This window comes from Mauremys reevesii, linkage group 7 (assembly GCF_016161935.1).
Source record: "Mauremys reevesii isolate NIE-2019 linkage group 7, ASM1616193v1, whole genome shotgun sequence".
In the NCBI taxonomy this organism is placed as follows: domain Eukaryota; kingdom Metazoa; phylum Chordata; order Testudines; family Geoemydidae; genus Mauremys; species Mauremys reevesii.
The window spans coordinates 101,101,178-101,119,570 of record NC_052629.1 but is presented as its reverse complement, the minus strand read 5'-3'; the positions used below and the strand labels follow the sequence as shown (position 1 = coordinate 101,119,570).

The following is an 18,393-nucleotide window of genomic DNA, read 5'->3' as shown; positions in this document are numbered from 1 at the left end:
GGATACACATTGAAAACAAGCTCTTATAGAGCAATTTTGAAGTATGAACAAAATATAGCACTATAAAAAAACTAAAATCAATTTGTTCTCTAAGACACACATTGCTTTTATAGAATGGTTCCTTGCTAGCCTTACGTTAGCTTGATTAACTGGCTTCAGTTTTTCCAAATGGGTTTTATCACCATCACCATCCGTTTTCTCCCAATGGTAGTATTTCGTCTGTCGCTCCAAAGTTTCTTTTAATTTCTTCTTTAAAGCTATCTGTTCATCTTTAAAACAATTTTTTTTTAGAATAAGTAAATATAAATAATTGCAATTTCAAAGAAGAGTAATATGCGATGTGGTAATATAAAAACATAGTGTAAGCCACTTAAGACGGTAATTGGGCTTTGCCTGATTAGTCTTTCTAACCAGATGTTTGTTCTAAGTGTTGAAAGGCTCTGCCTATGAGAAATATGGCTGCAGAGGATGTGGAAACAGTAGGCAACTGGGAAATCTTTATTGGGAGAGGATAAAACTGAAGGACTATTTATATTATATTTATCAAAAATATTGTGTCTGTTGCTTAAGAAATAGCACAGGTCCTGAATTCTCCTCATTTCATTGTTAAGTTTTGTGCCAGTATGACTATACTGAAACCAAGTAAGTTACACCACTTTAGAACTGGTGTATCACCATGCAGGATCAAACCCAGAAATATGGTGGGAGATTTTGGAGGGGTTTTTGTCCAGACAGTTTACATCCAGGTTAAACAAAATCTGTTCTATAGCAATTAATGGCTTCATTATTCCATTAGGAATTTCCAGTAATCTTAGATGATCTTATTCTCCTGAAAACATTGATTCAAAGACAAATATCAATAGTTATGTTTAAAAAAAAGCTTACACCACAATGGTGTTCAGAATTTGGATGCCACGACTGAGTATAAATTACTACAAGTCTATTTAAAATGGGGGAAGGGACCAAATTCATATCCCTTTCTACAGCCTTCCCTCTCCTTACCAAAACAGTGTTTGCTATTTACCTGACGACTCTGCAGTAGTAGTTGAAAACCTGTGGATCAGTGCTATGCTACACCCCTTTGAGCCAGCTAGGGAGCAGCAAAAGAGCCAAAGGGCAGGCCTCAGGCCTCAGGAGAATATCTGCAGCACAGAGAGCCTCAGTGCTGTTATTGCTGGAGGTCCACATCCAAGAAGCATTCTCCAGATAGGACCAGACTAGAGGAGGAAGGAGGTGTGTTAAGAACAAGGGGGGGGGAATGACTGGGATGGACCAGTGCCCTGATCATTCTGTGACCATGCCAAGGCCCACAAAAGCTACTGCAACAGGAGTGAAAGTTATGTAGAATGCCTTAGCCTGCTCTAAGGGCTCCACTAGCCATGTATAATGCTGCATAGGGAAGACAAGTCATAAGCTGACTCCTGTCAGTTCCTGCCCTGGTGTAGGCACCAGTGCAAGGATGAATATATCTTTATCTACATGCATGTAAATTCTGTCTGAAACAAAACAAGGAAAGATTTTAAAAATAAAAAGCTATTTTAGCCAAGTCTAATTAGAAGCTCAAGCAAATGTTTTTTTACAAACAGAAAAAACACAAACTGATAGAGAATATTTAAAATGCTTTTAAACTTTAGTCATATCAATAGATTTAAACCTTTATAACTAGAAAAAAATTGAAGCTTTGTCTATATTAAGTGACCAGTGCTACAACATAATACATTGCTTAAAAGAAATATGGCAAATTATATTTTAATGCATACCTAGTTCCTTCTTCCACTGGGACTTCTTTGCATCTAATAAAATTTTATCCTCCTCTCTTTCACCTAGGGTACTAAACATGTCAGCTGGTTTCCATGAATTCTTACTGAAGAAAAAAACAAAATTAATTTATTTTTAAAAGTCATTAATAGCTAATTTTAAATTAGTTATTAATTTGCATTGGAACTACTCAGGTTCCATTTAATTACTAATGTACTCATATTAAAAGTTTAATATAGGATACAAGAATTAAAAAATTATTTTGGTTGATTAATTAACAGATCTACATACATAACTTTCTGTTCAGTCTGCTCAGATGCTGCTTCTTTTCTGCTTGAGGCATAATTATTTTCGTTTGGAACAGATGAAATTTCATCAGCTTTTTGGAGTAATCCCATAATGTTCTCCTCTTGTGGGGCCTGATTAGCAGCAGTGCTCCTATCGGAATTTTTGTTTTGGCCTACAAAGTAAAATGTACATTAATAAATATTGCACTAGATTGTCACTCCACATTGTATACAATAGTTTATATGAACAGTAGAACCTGGCTAATTCAAATTAGTGGAAGCTCACGTGAACACTACTAAGTACCGCACCTCAGAAGGGGTGCACATACAGGGGAGTGACATTAAGCAATGGAAGCACTTCCCCGAGCTATGTCTCCTTGAGGTATAATGATTTCTAGACCTCCTGCTAGCCTGGTGCAATGCCACATAACTTCAACACAGTGCAATGCCTAAAATGATTCAATTCTGCACTAAATGTTGATGGAGTTGTTTGCAATTTTGCTTTCCAAGAGTCTACTTAGAATATTCTTAAGTAACCTAATTATTTTAAGGGCACAAACTCTGGTAAATGTGTTTGCAGTAAGATGTTATCTTGTGCATCAGGGAATGTGATAGGAAGGATGGCACTGTGGTTAAGGAATTGGACTAGAACTGAGGAGGCCTTGGTTCAGTCGTCCTACAAATTACTTTTGTGACTTTGGGCAAGTCCCTTAATCCTTCTGTGACTGTTCTGCAACTGTAAAGCAAGGATAAATATTGCTTCCTTTCTCCCAAACCCTTTTTTTTCTTTCTGAAACTGTAAGCTTATTTGGGATAGGAACTGTTTATTAATATGTATACGAACAGCATCTATTACAATGTCCCTGATCTTGGCTGGAACCTCACAGTGCTACTGTGATATGCATAATACTAATAACAAGGTGTCATTAAAATGATCTGAAAACTACTCTTAACATGCTAGGAGACTCTAAACTCGTGTCTCAAAAGAGGGTCAAAATCTTTAAGTTGTACCTCTTTCAAAAAAAAACTTTTTAAAAAAAGTGTCTCAAGAGGGTACACTCTTCAGACATGGAACACTAACTCTTTTCAACCTATTTATTTAGGCCCAAGTTATACCGATTTCATAATGTAATAAGTAGAGAAACTAAAATCAATGGTGGATGCTGTTTTTAGGGAAAACAGATGAAAGATGTCTGTTCTTTCAGGGGCACACAGGGGATTAAACAACTTCCAATAGCTTTAAAAGCAGTTATCTCCATCACTCTTCCTTGCTCTAACCACAAAAGTAGACCTCTAAAAAATAATCACTTTTAGAAAACATAGAATACATAAAGTGGTTGTGTGCTTTTTTCCCCAGAAATATAGGCAAGAGTATTCGGATTAAAAAAATACCTTAAATGTACAAAAATATCGAAGACAATATTTAAAATAGAAAATAAAGCAGTATGCAATAATAGTTAGCTTGAACTGATTTGCCAGCTGCTCCATTTCACAGCTAAACCAATCTAGAATTATTTACATACCATTGCTTCACATAATCAAGAGTTCCTAATGACATATTTGAAAATATTGACCCAGATCTGAGATTGATTTTAATTAGAGCTATAGTTATGATAGTATTGATAGCTAAACTACAATCCCATATGTAACAATTCAGTGTGAAATATAGATACTGCGTTCATTCCAAAAAGCAATAAAAAAAACAACTTGGCTTTTATATTTCCTCTGATAAACCGTTAGACCAATTTTTTCATAATCTCAATCTTAACATACATTTTGTAAAAGCAACTATGGCTACAAAATTAAGGAGCTGATCCTGCAGCAATCCACAGTTGGAACTTTAGGGGGAGTTATAGGGTTTATAACTCCCCCAAAGGGCTTATAGGATCAGGACCTAAATTTGAGAGATGAGATCATCTTGCATGCGCACGTGCGCACACACTCACCCATCCCCTACATGCAGGTTAAGAATAACTTTCATTGGCATTAATGGGAGTTATTCATATCCTGTGTGGTCAAACTGGACTTATGACTTCCAAGTATAATTCTGATTAATGTAGCAGGTACTCAGGAAATGTCTGAATGAAACAAGAAAATTGATTTCCTCTTCCTCTCGGTGATATGTAATCAATTTTTACCAATAGTCTTAATATTATCTAATGTTTTCTACAGGACTAAGGGAAAATCAGTTTGTTCTGGCTAATTTGGTTTTATCAATATGATCGTTTCACTCATAGATTCTGTCACAGTCTCACACATGGATAGGCTATATGAACCTTTTCTCTTAGTAAAATAAGCATAGATCCTAAAGTGATAGTATTACTTCCTTGTGGGAAGACTGTCAGGGTCAAATCTAGCTTTATTTTAAGATAATCCAGCTCACCTATGTCACTAGTTGGAACCAGGAACAGGTTCATAGCAACTGAAATGAGCTGGTGGCCTCAGTTTAGTTTCTAATGAACTGGTGGCCTCATCACTGAACATAATCATATTTGGCATGTTAGTTAAGACTTTCAACAGACTCACTTAGGGCCAAATGCTGGCATAAACTGGTGTTGCTCTAGTGAAGCCAACAGAGCTGCACCTTCATTATATGTTCCAGTATGTACTATGATATTACACCCATCACACAATCCGCTGGAGCATGAAACTGGCTTTGGAGTGGAATAAGTAAGGTCTTTTTAACTGGGCACACAGACTTGCAAATATTTCTTTCTCTCTTGCTCTCTCACTCACACACATGAAAAAGAAAATCTCCAAATGTATGCAACTGTCAAAGGCCCAGATCCCACAAACACTCACTTAGTGATGCATCTTAATGAATTCTGTAGTGGATCAGATCAGCTCCTTGTGCAAAAGGTTAAATGGATGTACATTTGCAAGATCAGGGCCGAATACAGCACTTAACTCTGTTCACCCTCCCAAACAAGTCTGCTCCAAAACAGTTCTATCTTGATCCTCTGGGAGGAAGGATTTAATCCCTACTCACTTGTGATCTTTTCCTGTTTACTTTCTTTGAGTAACGTGCTTGAGAGAGGATTTTCAATTATGTATTTTAGGATCATGTCTAAATACCATATTCCACGACTAGAGATAGCCTCTTGTTTAGAGGAACTTGTAAATCTTTATACATTTAGATAAAACAGACCTGAGAGAAATTAGTTTCCCAACAAAACACAAGTATCTGACTCAGTCTTTACATAACTGAAGACAATATATATCAGAAGATAATTTTAACAAGTGTGTAAATTCACAGTAATAACTTAGAGATGGCTTTGTAGTTTTTAATTTATAATGGAAAATGTTCCTTTTAAAAATAAATTAAAATATTTTCTTTTTACTCAAAAAGTGCCTTTGACATTTAATATATACAAAATAACTTTTTTTTTAAACTGTACATTTAATGTTTGAACAGACTCCCTGAAATTTAAATCCAAAGTTAAAGCATTTCATTTTTATTTCAAAAATCTGCTATTAATTTCCATAATACAAACCTTCTAAAAGCTACCAGTAAGAGAAAATTTCATTTTTGCTGCAGGATATATATCTTACTTGTTTCTTCTTGCTTTTCCTCCTGGGCCTGGGACTCAGTTTTGGTTCCTTGTTTTACAGTCATCAGAATCTGTTCAAGTTGCTCTTGAGTTAAACACACCAAATTGTTCCTTAGATCTTCACCTGAGATATGAGGTTTTTGAGACTTCTGTTTGGGCTTTTTAACAGCAATTGTATTAGGGTTCTGTAAATCCGGCATTCCAGTTGTGTTGTCTTTTTGGATAATCAAAGCATGTTTTTTATTTAAGGATTCCTTTGATGAATCTTTAGATGATGACAAAGTCACACAGTTTTTTTCACCTTTTATTGCTGACCATCTTGATCCACTTCTGGGTTTTGCTAAAATATGTTCATGCTTGACACAGGAATTTTGTGTTGATTTCAGAACATGTCCAGACTGTTTTGTTCTCAATGGATGTTTGAGGACTTTAGCTTTATTGCCCATCTGTTAAAACAATAACAGTTTTATCTTTCCTAGGATATTAAAGTAAATAAACTATGTGCCCTTAGTCTTTTCCTTCCTTCAGGTAGTAAAAGCACACTTTTCCTATCTGTCATATGTCATGAATATAAAGGGAAGGTTAACCACCCTTCTGCATACAGTGGTATGGGGTCTCTCCTGGCCAGAGGCGCAAAATCCTCTTACCTGTAAAGGGTTAAGAAGCTCAAGTAACCTGGCTGGCACCTGACCAAAAGGACCAATAAGAGGACAAAGTACCTTCAAATCTTGGGGGCGGGGGAGAAAGCTTTGTCTGTCTGTTCTGTGTGCTTGCCAGAGTCAGATCAAGGAAGCAATAATCCAACTCCTATAGAGTTAGTAAGTATTTAGCAAGGAAATGCGTTAGTTTACTTTTATTTTGGCTTCTGTTTTCCTTTGTGTAAGAGGGAGGTTTATGCCTGGTTTTGTAACCTTAAGGTTTTGCCTAGAGGGGAGATCCTCTGTGTTCTTGAGCCTTTTGTGATTCTGTAGAGTACTTACCATCCCGATTTTACAGAGGTAATTCTTTTACTTTTCTTTAATTAAAATTTTTCTTTTAAGAACCAGATTGATTTTTCATTGTTTTAAGATCCAAGGGTTTGGGTCTGTGTTCACCTGTACCAACTGGTGAGGATATTATTCTCAAGCCTCCCCAGGAAAGGGGGTGTAGGGGTTTGGGGGGATTATTCTCAAGTCTGCCCAGAAAAGGGGGTGTAGGGGCTTGGGGGGATATTTGGGGAAGGGAGGGCTCCAAGTGGCCCTCCTTAAATGTTTGTTTAAATCACTTGGTGGTGGAAGTGTTACTTAATCCAAGGTATCAGAGAGAAATTGGGCCTTGGGGAATTTTAACCAAAGCTGGTAGAAATAAGGTTAGGGGGTCTTTCATGCAGGTCCCCACGTCTGTACCCAAAAATTCAGAGTGGGGAGGGAACCCTGATACATATTTAATTATTAAAAGCCAATTCTGTTCTCTGTTAGATTAGTAGAAACTCAGTTCACTAAGTGGAATGACTCCAGATGAATACTAATGTAACTGAAAGGAGGATTTGGCTCCAAATGTGCATTACTGTTATTTTTTTAATCTGAATATGAATGTCTAAAGCAACAATATGGAAATTAGTTTTACAGTATGGTCACTTGTCCCATACTGCTGGTATTAGAGATAATAATCCCTCTTCTGCATTATGGTTGCTGCTAGCAAAAAATCAGAATAAAATTTTAACAATCTGATTCTAATCAGAAGCACCAGTTTAGAATGTATTTGCATTCAGCTGTCAGCTTTCAAACTCTTTGGTGAACAAAACAGGATAATTTTTCTTTAACCTCTTGCATGCCAGGCCTAATCTAGTCTCCTTTCAAATAATGGGCCCAATGATTTCAATATTATGTCATGGGATAGAGTGTATGAATGTCTTCCGGCTGGGTAAGCATCATAAATGCAAGGGCACTAGACTAGTTACAAGTCACATTTATCTGATCAGGTATGAAGGGCTCAGGCAGATGTGGGTGCTGGGGAAAAAGACAGTTTTCAGGTAAGTATTCTTGAAAAACACACTTACCCAAGATAAACTACTATCCTCTCCACCCCTATTCGGGCTCACAACTCTTTATCATCTCTTCCTGAAAGTCATGTTGCTTTTCTTCAAATTAAACATGGCTAAAAATGGAACTTCTAAAGCTTGGCTGCTGGAACCATGCATATTTTTCCCCTCTTCTCCCCACACACTATGTTGCCAAACCTTATTTTGTTCTGTACTATATAAATCTCTCTCTCTCTCACTCATTGTCCCTTCAGCTGTAATATTTGTCTATGCTTTGGTTCTCTCTTGCCTTAACTACTGAAACATCCTCTCCTTTGGCCTCTCCATCTCAAATCTTGCTCCTTTCTAGTTCATACAAAAAGTAACATTATCCAACGTGGTTATCGGAACGTTATCCAATGTGGTTCATTGTACTACTGTCTTTTTTTCAATCTCTCTTCTAAGAATTTAAGTTTTAGGCATATTGTATGCAGAGTATTTTCCAGAGATAGAGGGGTTCAAGTCATATTAATCCTACCTATTTTGTCAGCTACAATGAGTTTTATCAATGGAACTTCATTCTTTCATAGTTAACATTGACCATTGATATTTAGACACATCAAAAATTACTATTTAAACACATTTTGAAAAGACAGATTGTATTTTTGGTTCTTATCTAAAAATCAAAAGGAATCATTACTCCACTTACCTTAACTGTGGATTTTGATTTACCTAATGTAAAACAAATAAAACAAAATATACACATGAGAAAAGTATTCAATAATCAACAATTATGTCCTTGAAAACCACATCCTGAGAAATTCATGGCCCCACCTAGTCTTAAAATCTATTATTCTATTATGGTTACCTAGTCTCACCTCCTGCCTAACGCAGTCCAAAGAACCTTACCTGTAATTTCTGCATCAAAAACTTGTTAGATACAGTAAACTTTTAGAAAGATATCCAGTCTTTTTATTTAAAGACTTCAACTGAGGTAAAAATTCATTACAAACCTAGGTAAGCTGTTCCAATGGTTAATAACCCTCTTTCTTAAAAAATGTGTATGTTATTTCTAGTCTGAATTATCTAGCTTCAGCTTCTAACCACAGGATCTTATTATACCTCTGGGCTTGTCCACACAAAGACTTGGTGAGCAACAAGCCATGGCATGAATGTACGGCCCACTAGCTTGCTGTACAGTGACTCGCTGTGTGGACCCTACTACTGCACACTAAAAGTTCCAAAGTGCGCTTTGTCCTTAGTGTGCAGCAGCAGAGTCCACTTAGGGCTTGCCTACCCAGCATGGTAAAGCGCTCTAGAGGGATATGTAGAGCACTCTAACTGCCCTGGATAGACCCTGCTGGCCCATTCTAAAAGGCACCTAGTTTGCGATAACACAGTTCTGTGCAGGATCTACTGGGGGCAGTTAGAACGCATTAGAGCATTCTACAAATTACATTCCTCTAGAGCACTTTTTCCGCACCATGTAGACAAGCCCTTAATATGTGGTAGACTAGTGTGTTGTATAGTCACATCCTGGCTTGCCATGTACTAAGCTGTCCTTTTACTGATTGATTTAAAGAAGCACCTACTATCAGAAATCTCTTTTCTATGTAAATACTTGTAGACTGTAATCAAGTAATCTCTTAACCTTCTCTTGGATAAACTAAACAGAGTTGATTTTCTGTTTAAAAAAGCAAGTTTTCCAGACCTTGAATTATTCTGGTAGCTCTTTCCTGGACTCCTTCCAATTTTTCAACATACTTTTTGAAGTGCTGACACCAGAAATGAATACAACATTCCCATAATAGTTTCACTAATGCTGTATACAGATGTAATATCATGTCCCCATTCCTACTTGATATTCCCTTGATTATATATCCAAGGATGGTGTTCGTCCTCTTAGCTACAGCATCCCATGTTCAACTGATTATCTACTATTACCCCTACAATTCTTCTCGGTGTCACGGCATTCCAGGATACAGGCTTCTATCTTGTATGTGAGACATACATTCTTTGTTCTTAGACGTATGACCTTGCATTTGTAAGTCTTTAAAAAATACGTTCAAATGAGTCCATCTTGTCAAGCAACCCAGGACTGTCTGTATAAATGATCTGTCCCCTTCCCTATTTACCGCTCCGGTAATTTTTGTCTCATGTGTAGTGCCCTACCAAATTCATAGTCCATTTTGGTCAATTTCACAGTCATAAGATTTTAAAAATCATGAAATTTCAGATTTAAATAGCTAAAATCATGAAATTTATGGTGTTGTAATTGTAGGGGTCCTGACCTAAAAAGGAGTTGGGAGGGGGTTACAAGGTTATTATGGGGAGGGGTTGCGGTACTGCTTACTTGTGCACTGCTGCTGGAGAGTGGTGGCTGCTGGCAGGGAGCCCTGCTCTGAAGGCAGGGTGCTGCCTTCAGAGGTGGGCACCCAGCCAAGAGCCGCCACTCTCCGGCTGCCCATCTCTGAAGGCAGCACAGAAGTAAGGGTGGCAATACTGCAACCACCCTAAAATAACCTTGTGACCACCCTGCAACTCCCTTTTGGGTCAGGACCCCCAATCTGAGAAACACTGGTCTCCCCTGTAAATCTGTTAAGGGTAAAAGCACACAAAAGACAAGGTTTCACAGTCCGTGGTGCGTTTTTCATGGCTGTGAATTTGGTAGGGCCCTACTCATGTAAATATGACCAGCAATTACTTTATATTTTCTTCCAGATCCTTGATAAAGATTGTTTACAGCACTAGGTCAAGGACAGTTCTATGTGGACCCCAGTGGAAACAACCTCATTGATAATGATTTTCCATTTTAGATTAATATCCTTACATTCGTATTTACATTAATTTTTATGCTCCTAAGGCCCTGTAACCAGGTATGCTGTCCCTTAAGGACAGGCCCCAAGTCCAGCACTGCTCTGTTTTCAGTTTCAGTCTGAAATGAAGGTATTCTGGGATCATAGTTCCGAATAGGCGCTGTGGCCTCTTGCCTTACTTGAGGAGGGGAGAAGAGGGAGTTTGTTGTCCTGGTGGGCTCTGCTCACCAACCCAAAACCAAATAAGCAGGAACTGCAGTTCTCAGAAAGCCCGTGGGAATAACAGACTATATAGCAAGGAATGCTGGGACAGGAGGCATGAGTATACGGTGCCTGCCCTCATAACACTGAGAAACTGGAGGGAGTAAGATTTTTTGTGATGCTGTTCTGCTTCGTAAGAGGGAGACCTGCAGAGAGTAGGGCTGCTAACAGCATCTCTCCAGTGAGGAGCAGAAACATCCCCTTGAAAGAGCCCTTTGGTAAGCATTTGTTTTATTGTGGACTTCCTTTTACTGTGAAAGGGTGGAATCTAGGGTTTGTCTAGAACAGGGGTTCTCAAACTGGGGGTCGTGAGGTTATGACATGGGGGGTCGGAAGCTGTCAGTCTCCACCCCAAACCCCGCTTTGCCTCCAGCATTTATAATGGTGTTAAATGTAAAAAAGTGTGTGTTTTAATTTATAAGGGGGGTCGCACTCAGAGGCTATGTGAAAGGGGTCACCAATACAAAAGTTTGAGAACCACTGGCTAGAGGATTACTCAGCCACAGAAACTGCAGCACAGTTTGCATCTATATGAGGGACAAGTAAAGATCCTCTGTTTAGGGGCACCATTATCCTGAAATCTAGTCAGCTTAAAAATAATGAATTCAAAGTAGCTTTAGCCAGTATGCCTGACTTTGAATCTCCCTGCCTCTATTTCTGACTCTACAGTCTCATTTTCTTTTTCATTTAAATGGCTTCTTCTCTCCACTGTTACTGTGTAAAAGACACACACAATAATTTATTTGAAACTGGGTGTCTTAAGCCACCACAAGATGTTACTGATTAAAGTCTCACTGCTGTTTGGAAATTTTAATATTGTATAGGAAACTGAAATTCATAAATGTAACCTGATACAATTTAGCTGAATATCACTGCTGTTTACATCAGTCTCATGAACATTATAAAAATAGCTTTTCTTGGACAAGATTTTGCATTTTATTTTTTTAATGTAATGCCAATCCAGTGGCTAAAGGGTAGCATTCTATCTTGCTTTGTGAGAGCATTCTGGAATGACTACTGGTTCCAATTCACTGAGGCCCATAAAGGTGGGGAGATTGCCAGATGTAGCATCTACAGTCCAGAAGGAAAAAGAGAAGAGGAGGGAAGCATGCTAACGTGGTTAACAATGTCTATAGCAGACTGACTGGCATTGATTGGCTCAGAAAGTAATCCCATAAAGTCTTCCCTGGACAAAAATATGGTAAATGCAGAACCTGGAAGATGGCTTTAAAGAGAGGGGAAAAGGCGGAGATCTTCAGGCTTCTGGCAGCTATGTAGTGAACCCTGGGAGATTTTGGGAAAGGGGATTTATACTTAGATATAAATTAGCAGTGTTTTATTCTGAACATTAGATTTCGGGTTTATTTATGAATGACTTGCACAACTTATTGAGTTTACCTGTGCTACTGTCCACTCCACTTACGACATCCTGCATTTATATTTTTTTGACTAATATCTATGCTAGTCAGCAATATGGATAGCTGACCCTTCAAGAAATCAAAATTGTTCCCAGTTGCCTTCTTAACAGAATATGATCATATACTTTGATGCTGGGTTATTACTGTAAAAGCAATGCATTCCATTCAAGCCATTTAATAATGAACAAATACTGGAAAAGAGATTTTTGCATCTCATCAGCAAGAATGAGAAGTGGCCTAAATATTTTGGTTTTTAAAAGTAAAAATGTTCACAAAGTTTTGTCCTGTGGTTAGTGACTCATTCCAAACCTCAGAGAAAGCTGCAGTGCCTTGCAACTTAGAAGGAACTATGTTTACAAAAAAGTTTTTTTTAACATGCTCCCTCTGTTTAAATACAGCATTGTAAAGATATGGAAGTATTCCTCAAATCAGGTCAATCTATATATAATGGTCAATTTATCTCTGGATGCACAAGAAGAGCCAAAAGACTGCTGAGAGCTGAGCTGAGACTATCTTAGACTTTGCCAACTGATCAATATTTGTGATGATCAAAACCATTATTGTCAGACAGTACATATGGCTGGCAATGCATGATTTATGGAAAGTCAAATACAAACCCATGCTATTGTGACTATTAGGACCCATAAATAACAATGTACAGAATATTTCATCAAAACCTTGAATAGTTCTTTCACATCACTATACAAAACATTAATACTTAACCTTTATAACAAGATATGATCAATTTTGTTGATCTTCAAGGAGATTTTAAATGTATTAGAGACAATTGAACTTAACGATTATACATAATAAAAATCATACCATATGAAGCCAAAATTAGCCGAGGTTTTCCATCCAAAATTTCAGTTTCAAGCTTTAATCCATCTCTGTAAAACAACAACAAAAACAGCTAACCTCTTCTGTATCTGAAATCATCATCAGCAACGTATGTGAGATTATGGCACAAGGAGAGAGGTGCTCTCAAGACACTTAGCTCATATCACCATTTCATATTCTATGTTTATATTAAATACAAACTTAAGCAGTTCCTTCTTATAAATATGCAAATATTGGGAGATAGCAATTCTACTCAAGTGCTGGTGCTTTTAAGCCTGTACATCTCAATATATATCTAAATTGGGCTGACAAATTTCAATATATTCATACCTTGTCATGTCTGATTTCTGACCTGATCCAAGAGATGGGTAATGGGATAATTGATAAAGTGGTGAACTAAAGAACAATATGTTAAACAATATAAACCATGTTAATTTCAGCACGGAAGAAGCCTGAGCGATGGCAACAACTGGGTGGAAGACAACATTTTAAAAACAGTACTGTTTTTAAATTATTTTTATAATAAATATTATTTAAATTAAAAATGTAAATTGTCTTCATATTCTAATATACTCCATACCGTTGAGAGAGAGGATTCTTCAAAAATAAAAGAAAAACACTGGGCAGCCCTCCAGGAAATGAAAATTAATGTTAAAGATTTACAATTTTTTCTTTGAATCTTACATTTAAACATCTGAACTCTATTTTACTGAAATCCCAGTTCTTACTGAAAACAAAAATAGTTTGAGATATTAATCCTAATATTAAGGCAGGAGTGTTGTCAGCTCTTTTGAGTCATGGTATTTTTCTTGGAGCCCTGGCTGTCAAAATCCAATAATCTGTGAATCTTAGCTTTCATTAAAAAAAAAAAAAAAAAAAAAGTAGCTTTCTAGGCCTCATAGTTGCATAGAAAAGCCAGAAAACATGAACCCTAAATGCTTGAATACTACAAGGTAAATAAAAAGAACACTTAAAAAAAAACTTCATTGTTTTTATGCTAAGATCACGATATTTTAGGCCTGATTCATGATTTTTGAATTCTTGGGGCCACTGATACTGAGCCAAACTGAAGTGAAATTAGTAGAGTATGCATAAATTGACCATTGAGAGCATCACTAATGGGCCACGTAAACTAGTGTTTACGGGGGGGAACCACCCGTGAAAATCCTAGTTGGAAGAACTGGGAGTAAAGGCTGACAGTTAAAGGTCAGAATCCTTCCCTTACCTAGCGGATTTTTTACTTCCAACAGCCACTACCTCTTATAACCCGCTACAGGCTTATGATAGCCGCAGTCCCAGGGAGGGACTTTACACCGAGTCGTGAGGCACAGAATAACGTACCCAGCGCAACCCACTGAATACCCTGGACAAAGAGCAAACAAAACATGAACTTGGCGGTGGGGAGGGGGGCGCATCAGACGTTGCCGGGGCGTCTCTGAGACGTCACCTGCCAGAACAAACCCAGGTGCCGACACGTCACGTCGCACGTTTTACATGACACCGTTTTGCAGGCCCTAGCCCTGACTGTGGAAGTCCGTTAGCCGCAGGCGGGGCGAGGCACAGCCCTGCCCGACTTGGGGGAGCGGGTCATTCTGGAGAGCCAGACCACGGGGACAGACACGCCCAGCGCAGAGGAGCCAAAAGCCGGGCACTGCCCTGCTTACCCCAGGTTCATGGCCCTTCCCCTGCTACACCCGCGGGATGAGGCGACAACCCTCTTAGAGGCGGCAGCACGGCTGGAGCGAGACCGAGGCCGCTGCCGGGAGCCCAAGTGTGTGTACGTTGGTTGCTGCCACCGCACAATGAGACGGGAGGTGATAGGCTTCCCCGAGGCTCGGGCCCTCCCGCCAATGAGCGCCCCTTACACTGCGGGGCTGGCTTCGCCTGCGTGCGAGGCATTGTGGGGGCTGGAGTCCGGAGCTTCGCCCCCGCCCCGGCCGCGCGCTGCTGAGCGGGTGACGCAGGGGCCTCGCGGGGCTGTTCCAACAGCCGCCGCCGCGGGTACCGCGCGCCTATGGGGCTGCCCTAGATACAGAACTGCTAGTAGGGCGGTTGGCGGCGGGGGTGGTAATGGGACATAACAGTATGAAGATGTATTGGAGTGGGGGAGGGGTAGATGCAAACTCTCTGTTAGTTTTGTATCCTGCGTAAAATATTAACTGGGGGAGGGGACATACAGAAACCCTAATTCTGCAGTGAGGTTTGCACAGGGCCACGGAGGGGTGAGGGGGAGCAAGTGGGGCAATTTGGCCTAGCAGGGGCCCCCACAAGAATATAGTATTCTATAGTATTGTAACTTTTTTTTATGGACGGGGCCCCCCGAAATGGCTTTGCGCCAGGCCCCCTGAAGCCTCTGGGCAGCCCTGGGTTTGCATGGACAAAGCTTGGTGTGGGTTTCCATGCTGGCTTGAGGCCCAAATCATGATTATTATTACTATGTTCTTTATTATTAATTTTGGTTGGGGAGAAAAATGCAGTAGGTACAAAAGTATTTTAAGAATATTTGGGAGGGGGAATAAAAGCACACAATAGTTCATTGGGGATACACATGTATTCAAACTGGTTGGGAATCTGTCACTCCCCAACTTACTAAAAATTGGGGGGGTCTAGACCAAATTATTAATAATATATTAAAAATCAACTAAGGGCCCAGTTGTGCAGTTACACATGTGAGTGACTTTCACTAGACTCAACACTTTACTTAGTATGGGGTTTTCTTGTTACAAAAGTATTATTTTTTTTGCTAGAGGAATAGATAGGGAGCTATGGTTGCTTGCTACTGTTGAAAATCAGGCTACTCATTTAGATGTCACGTATTGGTTGGGTGATGAGCTCTAGTCAGTCAGGTTTGAAAATGTTGGGTTAAGTGTTTAAAAGTGGTCAGATAAGGGCCAGTGTTTTGAAAGTGGCCTCTTAACACCTTGAGGATCAGTTCCTTAGTACATAGTCTTCAGCTGACTTTGTCCTCCTTGGACATCTCTTCCCTTGTCTCCTATTGAACAGCTAGAATTGCAGCTCCCTACCTTTGTATTGCCATCAATGATGCTTTATGGGAAATGTTTCAGGAGTAGGACATTGAGCACCCTGTAACCTATTGCTTCCTTGACATAGTTTCTTTAATAACAGGGCATATGAAAAATACTATTATTTTTTAATTGGAAACTTAATTATTTTTTAATCGGAATCCTGAAGTTTTTACTACTTTTTCAGGGAGAATTACTTATGACTTCATAGCGGGGATTAGGCTCTGATTCAGGAAAGCGTTTAAGCATCTACTTGTGTCCATCCCTATTCAAGGCAACATTTAAACTCATACTTAAAATGAAATGTGCTTATATCCTCTTGATTTCAAAGGAAGTAAGCACATATTCTAATAGTGTCCTGAATAGCAATGCAAAGTAAGTATTTGGCCTCAGCCTGAATATAATGAATCATATACTGGAGTTCTTACTTAAAACTCCCGCTGAAATCAACAGGAATTTTGCCTGAATAAGGACCACAAGATTTGTCCTGATACAAGTAAGTGGCAGTCAGATAATGATGGATAATCAGGCTGGATTTGACATGTACAAAAAACCTAATTTATCTGATGCTATTTGGAATTACTTTGGATAATTACTGTGCCATACTAACTCATCTCATATTTAACAGACTTTTACCGGTTTCCATCCAAATGCACCTTCCTATGTAGTAGTATGCTATTGTTGATCTAAAAAAAAAAAAAAAAGCCAAACAGCCAATCTTGGACTGACTAGATCCAAAGGTATTTTTAGGTTCTAACTCCTTGATCTGATGAGATCATTTTAAGGACCAGAATAAGGAAGGAAAAGAGAATCAACACAAGAAACTTTTCTCAGTAAGCTGCTAAAATTGAATTTAAGTTCTGTAAATAGAGGAAATGCTATATTTGATTACAGGATACAATTTAGCTTTTTAGAGACACAGCTGCTGGGGCTGAATTTATTTTATTTTATTTATTGATGATATTTTTTCATCATCATGGTGTCTGAATATCTGAAGAATATCTGAAAACAAAATACTGGGGAAAATTAGACTTCTTCATTTCAAAGATGATAATATACCAAAATTTTTAAAACAAAATTCTGTGCCATTTTGAGGTTTGACCATCTGTTCAGAGAATATATTGTATTTGTAAACTGTATTGTATGTCTAATTTAGATTGTAAAATATTTGGGACAAGGACATGTCTTTCTCCATGTTCAAAATAGCTGTGTTTCAGACTGGGCTACACTCTAGCTCAATGCATTGAGGTATATCGTTACTGTATATGGTGACCAAATATTGATTTGTTGCACAAAATCCAAACAAATTAGGTTTGAGCAGAGTAGTTTTATATAGTAATGGATGGGACCCCTAGACCATTGCTCTATGGTGGCAGGAGTGTGGAGATCCTCAAGGCTGTCTTTTGAGAACTGTTTACAGTGGGGGAAGGAGATATGGTCTTAAATCTGTCAGTATGTTTTCCAACTATATTCTTTCTTCACAACTTCAAATATAGTGTTCCAACAGCAAAGTTTCATTTTTTAAACAAAATAGAATGTAGTATCATTTCCAGTCTCAATTTAAGCCAGCAGGTGGCAGTATAGTTTCAAGCATATCTGCAAAATTTTGACTTTCTCATGGAGGAAAATTTATTTTAAGCAGTCTGCAAACACCAGTTTTTAAAAGTTTCCTTTTAAAACAATGATTTTTTCATTATCTCCAGGCTATTTTATCAATTAATTTTTTTTTCAGAAAGCACCAGCAATTTGCTAGACTTTTTTTCCAGACAAGTTTGAAGATAAGGTTCCTGCTTCAAAGGTCTTACAATCTAAAAAGAGGTTACCATCTAAACCATAGAACTGGAAGGGACCTCGAGAGGTCATCTAGTCCAGTCCCCTGCACTCAAAGCAGGACTTAAGTATTGTCTAGACCATCCCTGAGAGGTGTTTGTCCAACCTGCTCTTAAAAATCCTCAAATGATGGAGATTCCACAACCTCCCTAGGCAATTTATTCCAGTGCTTAACCACTCTGACAGTTAGGAAGTTTTTCCTAATGTCCAACCTAAACCGCCCTGGCTGCAATTTAAGCCCATTACTTCTTGTCCTGTCCTCACAAGTTAAGAACAATTTTTCTCCCTCCTCCTTGTAACAACCTTTTATGTACTTGAAAACTGTTATCATATCCCCTCTCAATATTCTCTTCTCCAGACTAAACAAACCCAGTTTTTTCAGACTTCCCTCATAGGTCATGTTTTCTAGACCTTTAATCATTTTTGTTGCTCTTCTCTGAACTTTCTCCAATTTGTCCACATCTTTTGTGAAATGTGGCGCCCAGAACTGGACACAATACTCCAGTTGAGGCCTAAGCAGCGCAGAGTAGAACAGAAGAATTACTTTTCATGTCTTGCTTGCAATACTCCCGCTAATACAGCCCAGAATGATGTTTGCTTTCTTTGCAACAGC

The 18,393-nt window shown here is 38.6% G+C and overlaps 1 protein-coding gene and 1 long non-coding RNA gene across 20 annotated transcripts in view; one reads left to right on the top strand and one right to left on the bottom strand.

The window, feature by feature from the left end:
- Nucleotides 1–14,858, bottom strand: part of CCDC66 (coiled-coil domain containing 66) — a 90,447-nt gene extending 75,589 nt beyond the window's left edge. For 7 of the 17 annotated variants that reach the window (XR_005601204.1, XM_039546923.1, XM_039546920.1 and 4 more), the window contains exons 1-7: nt 13,258–13,300; nt 12,913–12,977; nt 8,305–8,327; nt 5,598–6,042; nt 2,050–2,218; nt 1,761–1,864; nt 136–269 (exon numbers count right to left, since the gene is read on the bottom strand). Coding sequence is in view for 8 of the 17 variants with exons in the window: in XM_039546923.1 (XP_039402857.1) it covers nt 136–269; nt 1,761–1,864; nt 2,050–2,218; nt 5,598–6,042; nt 8,305–8,327; nt 12,913–12,977; nt 13,258–13,265 (948 nt within the window). In the remaining 9 variants the exon portion in view is untranslated. Of the gene's footprint in view, nt 1–135; nt 270–1,760; nt 1,865–2,049; nt 2,219–5,597; nt 6,043–8,304; nt 8,328–12,912; nt 12,978–13,257; nt 13,303–14,152; nt 14,318–14,591; nt 14,749–14,792 lie in introns of those variants that run through there. The other 10 variants (XR_005601207.1, XM_039546926.1, XM_039546927.1 and 7 more) reach the window with 7 other exon arrangements.
- Nucleotides 14,430–18,393, top strand: part of LOC120409229 — a 44,515-nt gene continuing 40,551 nt past the window's right edge. For all 3 annotated transcript variants that reach the window (XR_005601218.1, XR_005601219.1, XR_005601217.1), the window contains exon 1: nt 14,430–14,596. This is a non-coding gene — a long non-coding RNA (uncharacterized LOC120409229). The remainder of the gene's footprint in view (nt 14,597–18,393) is intronic.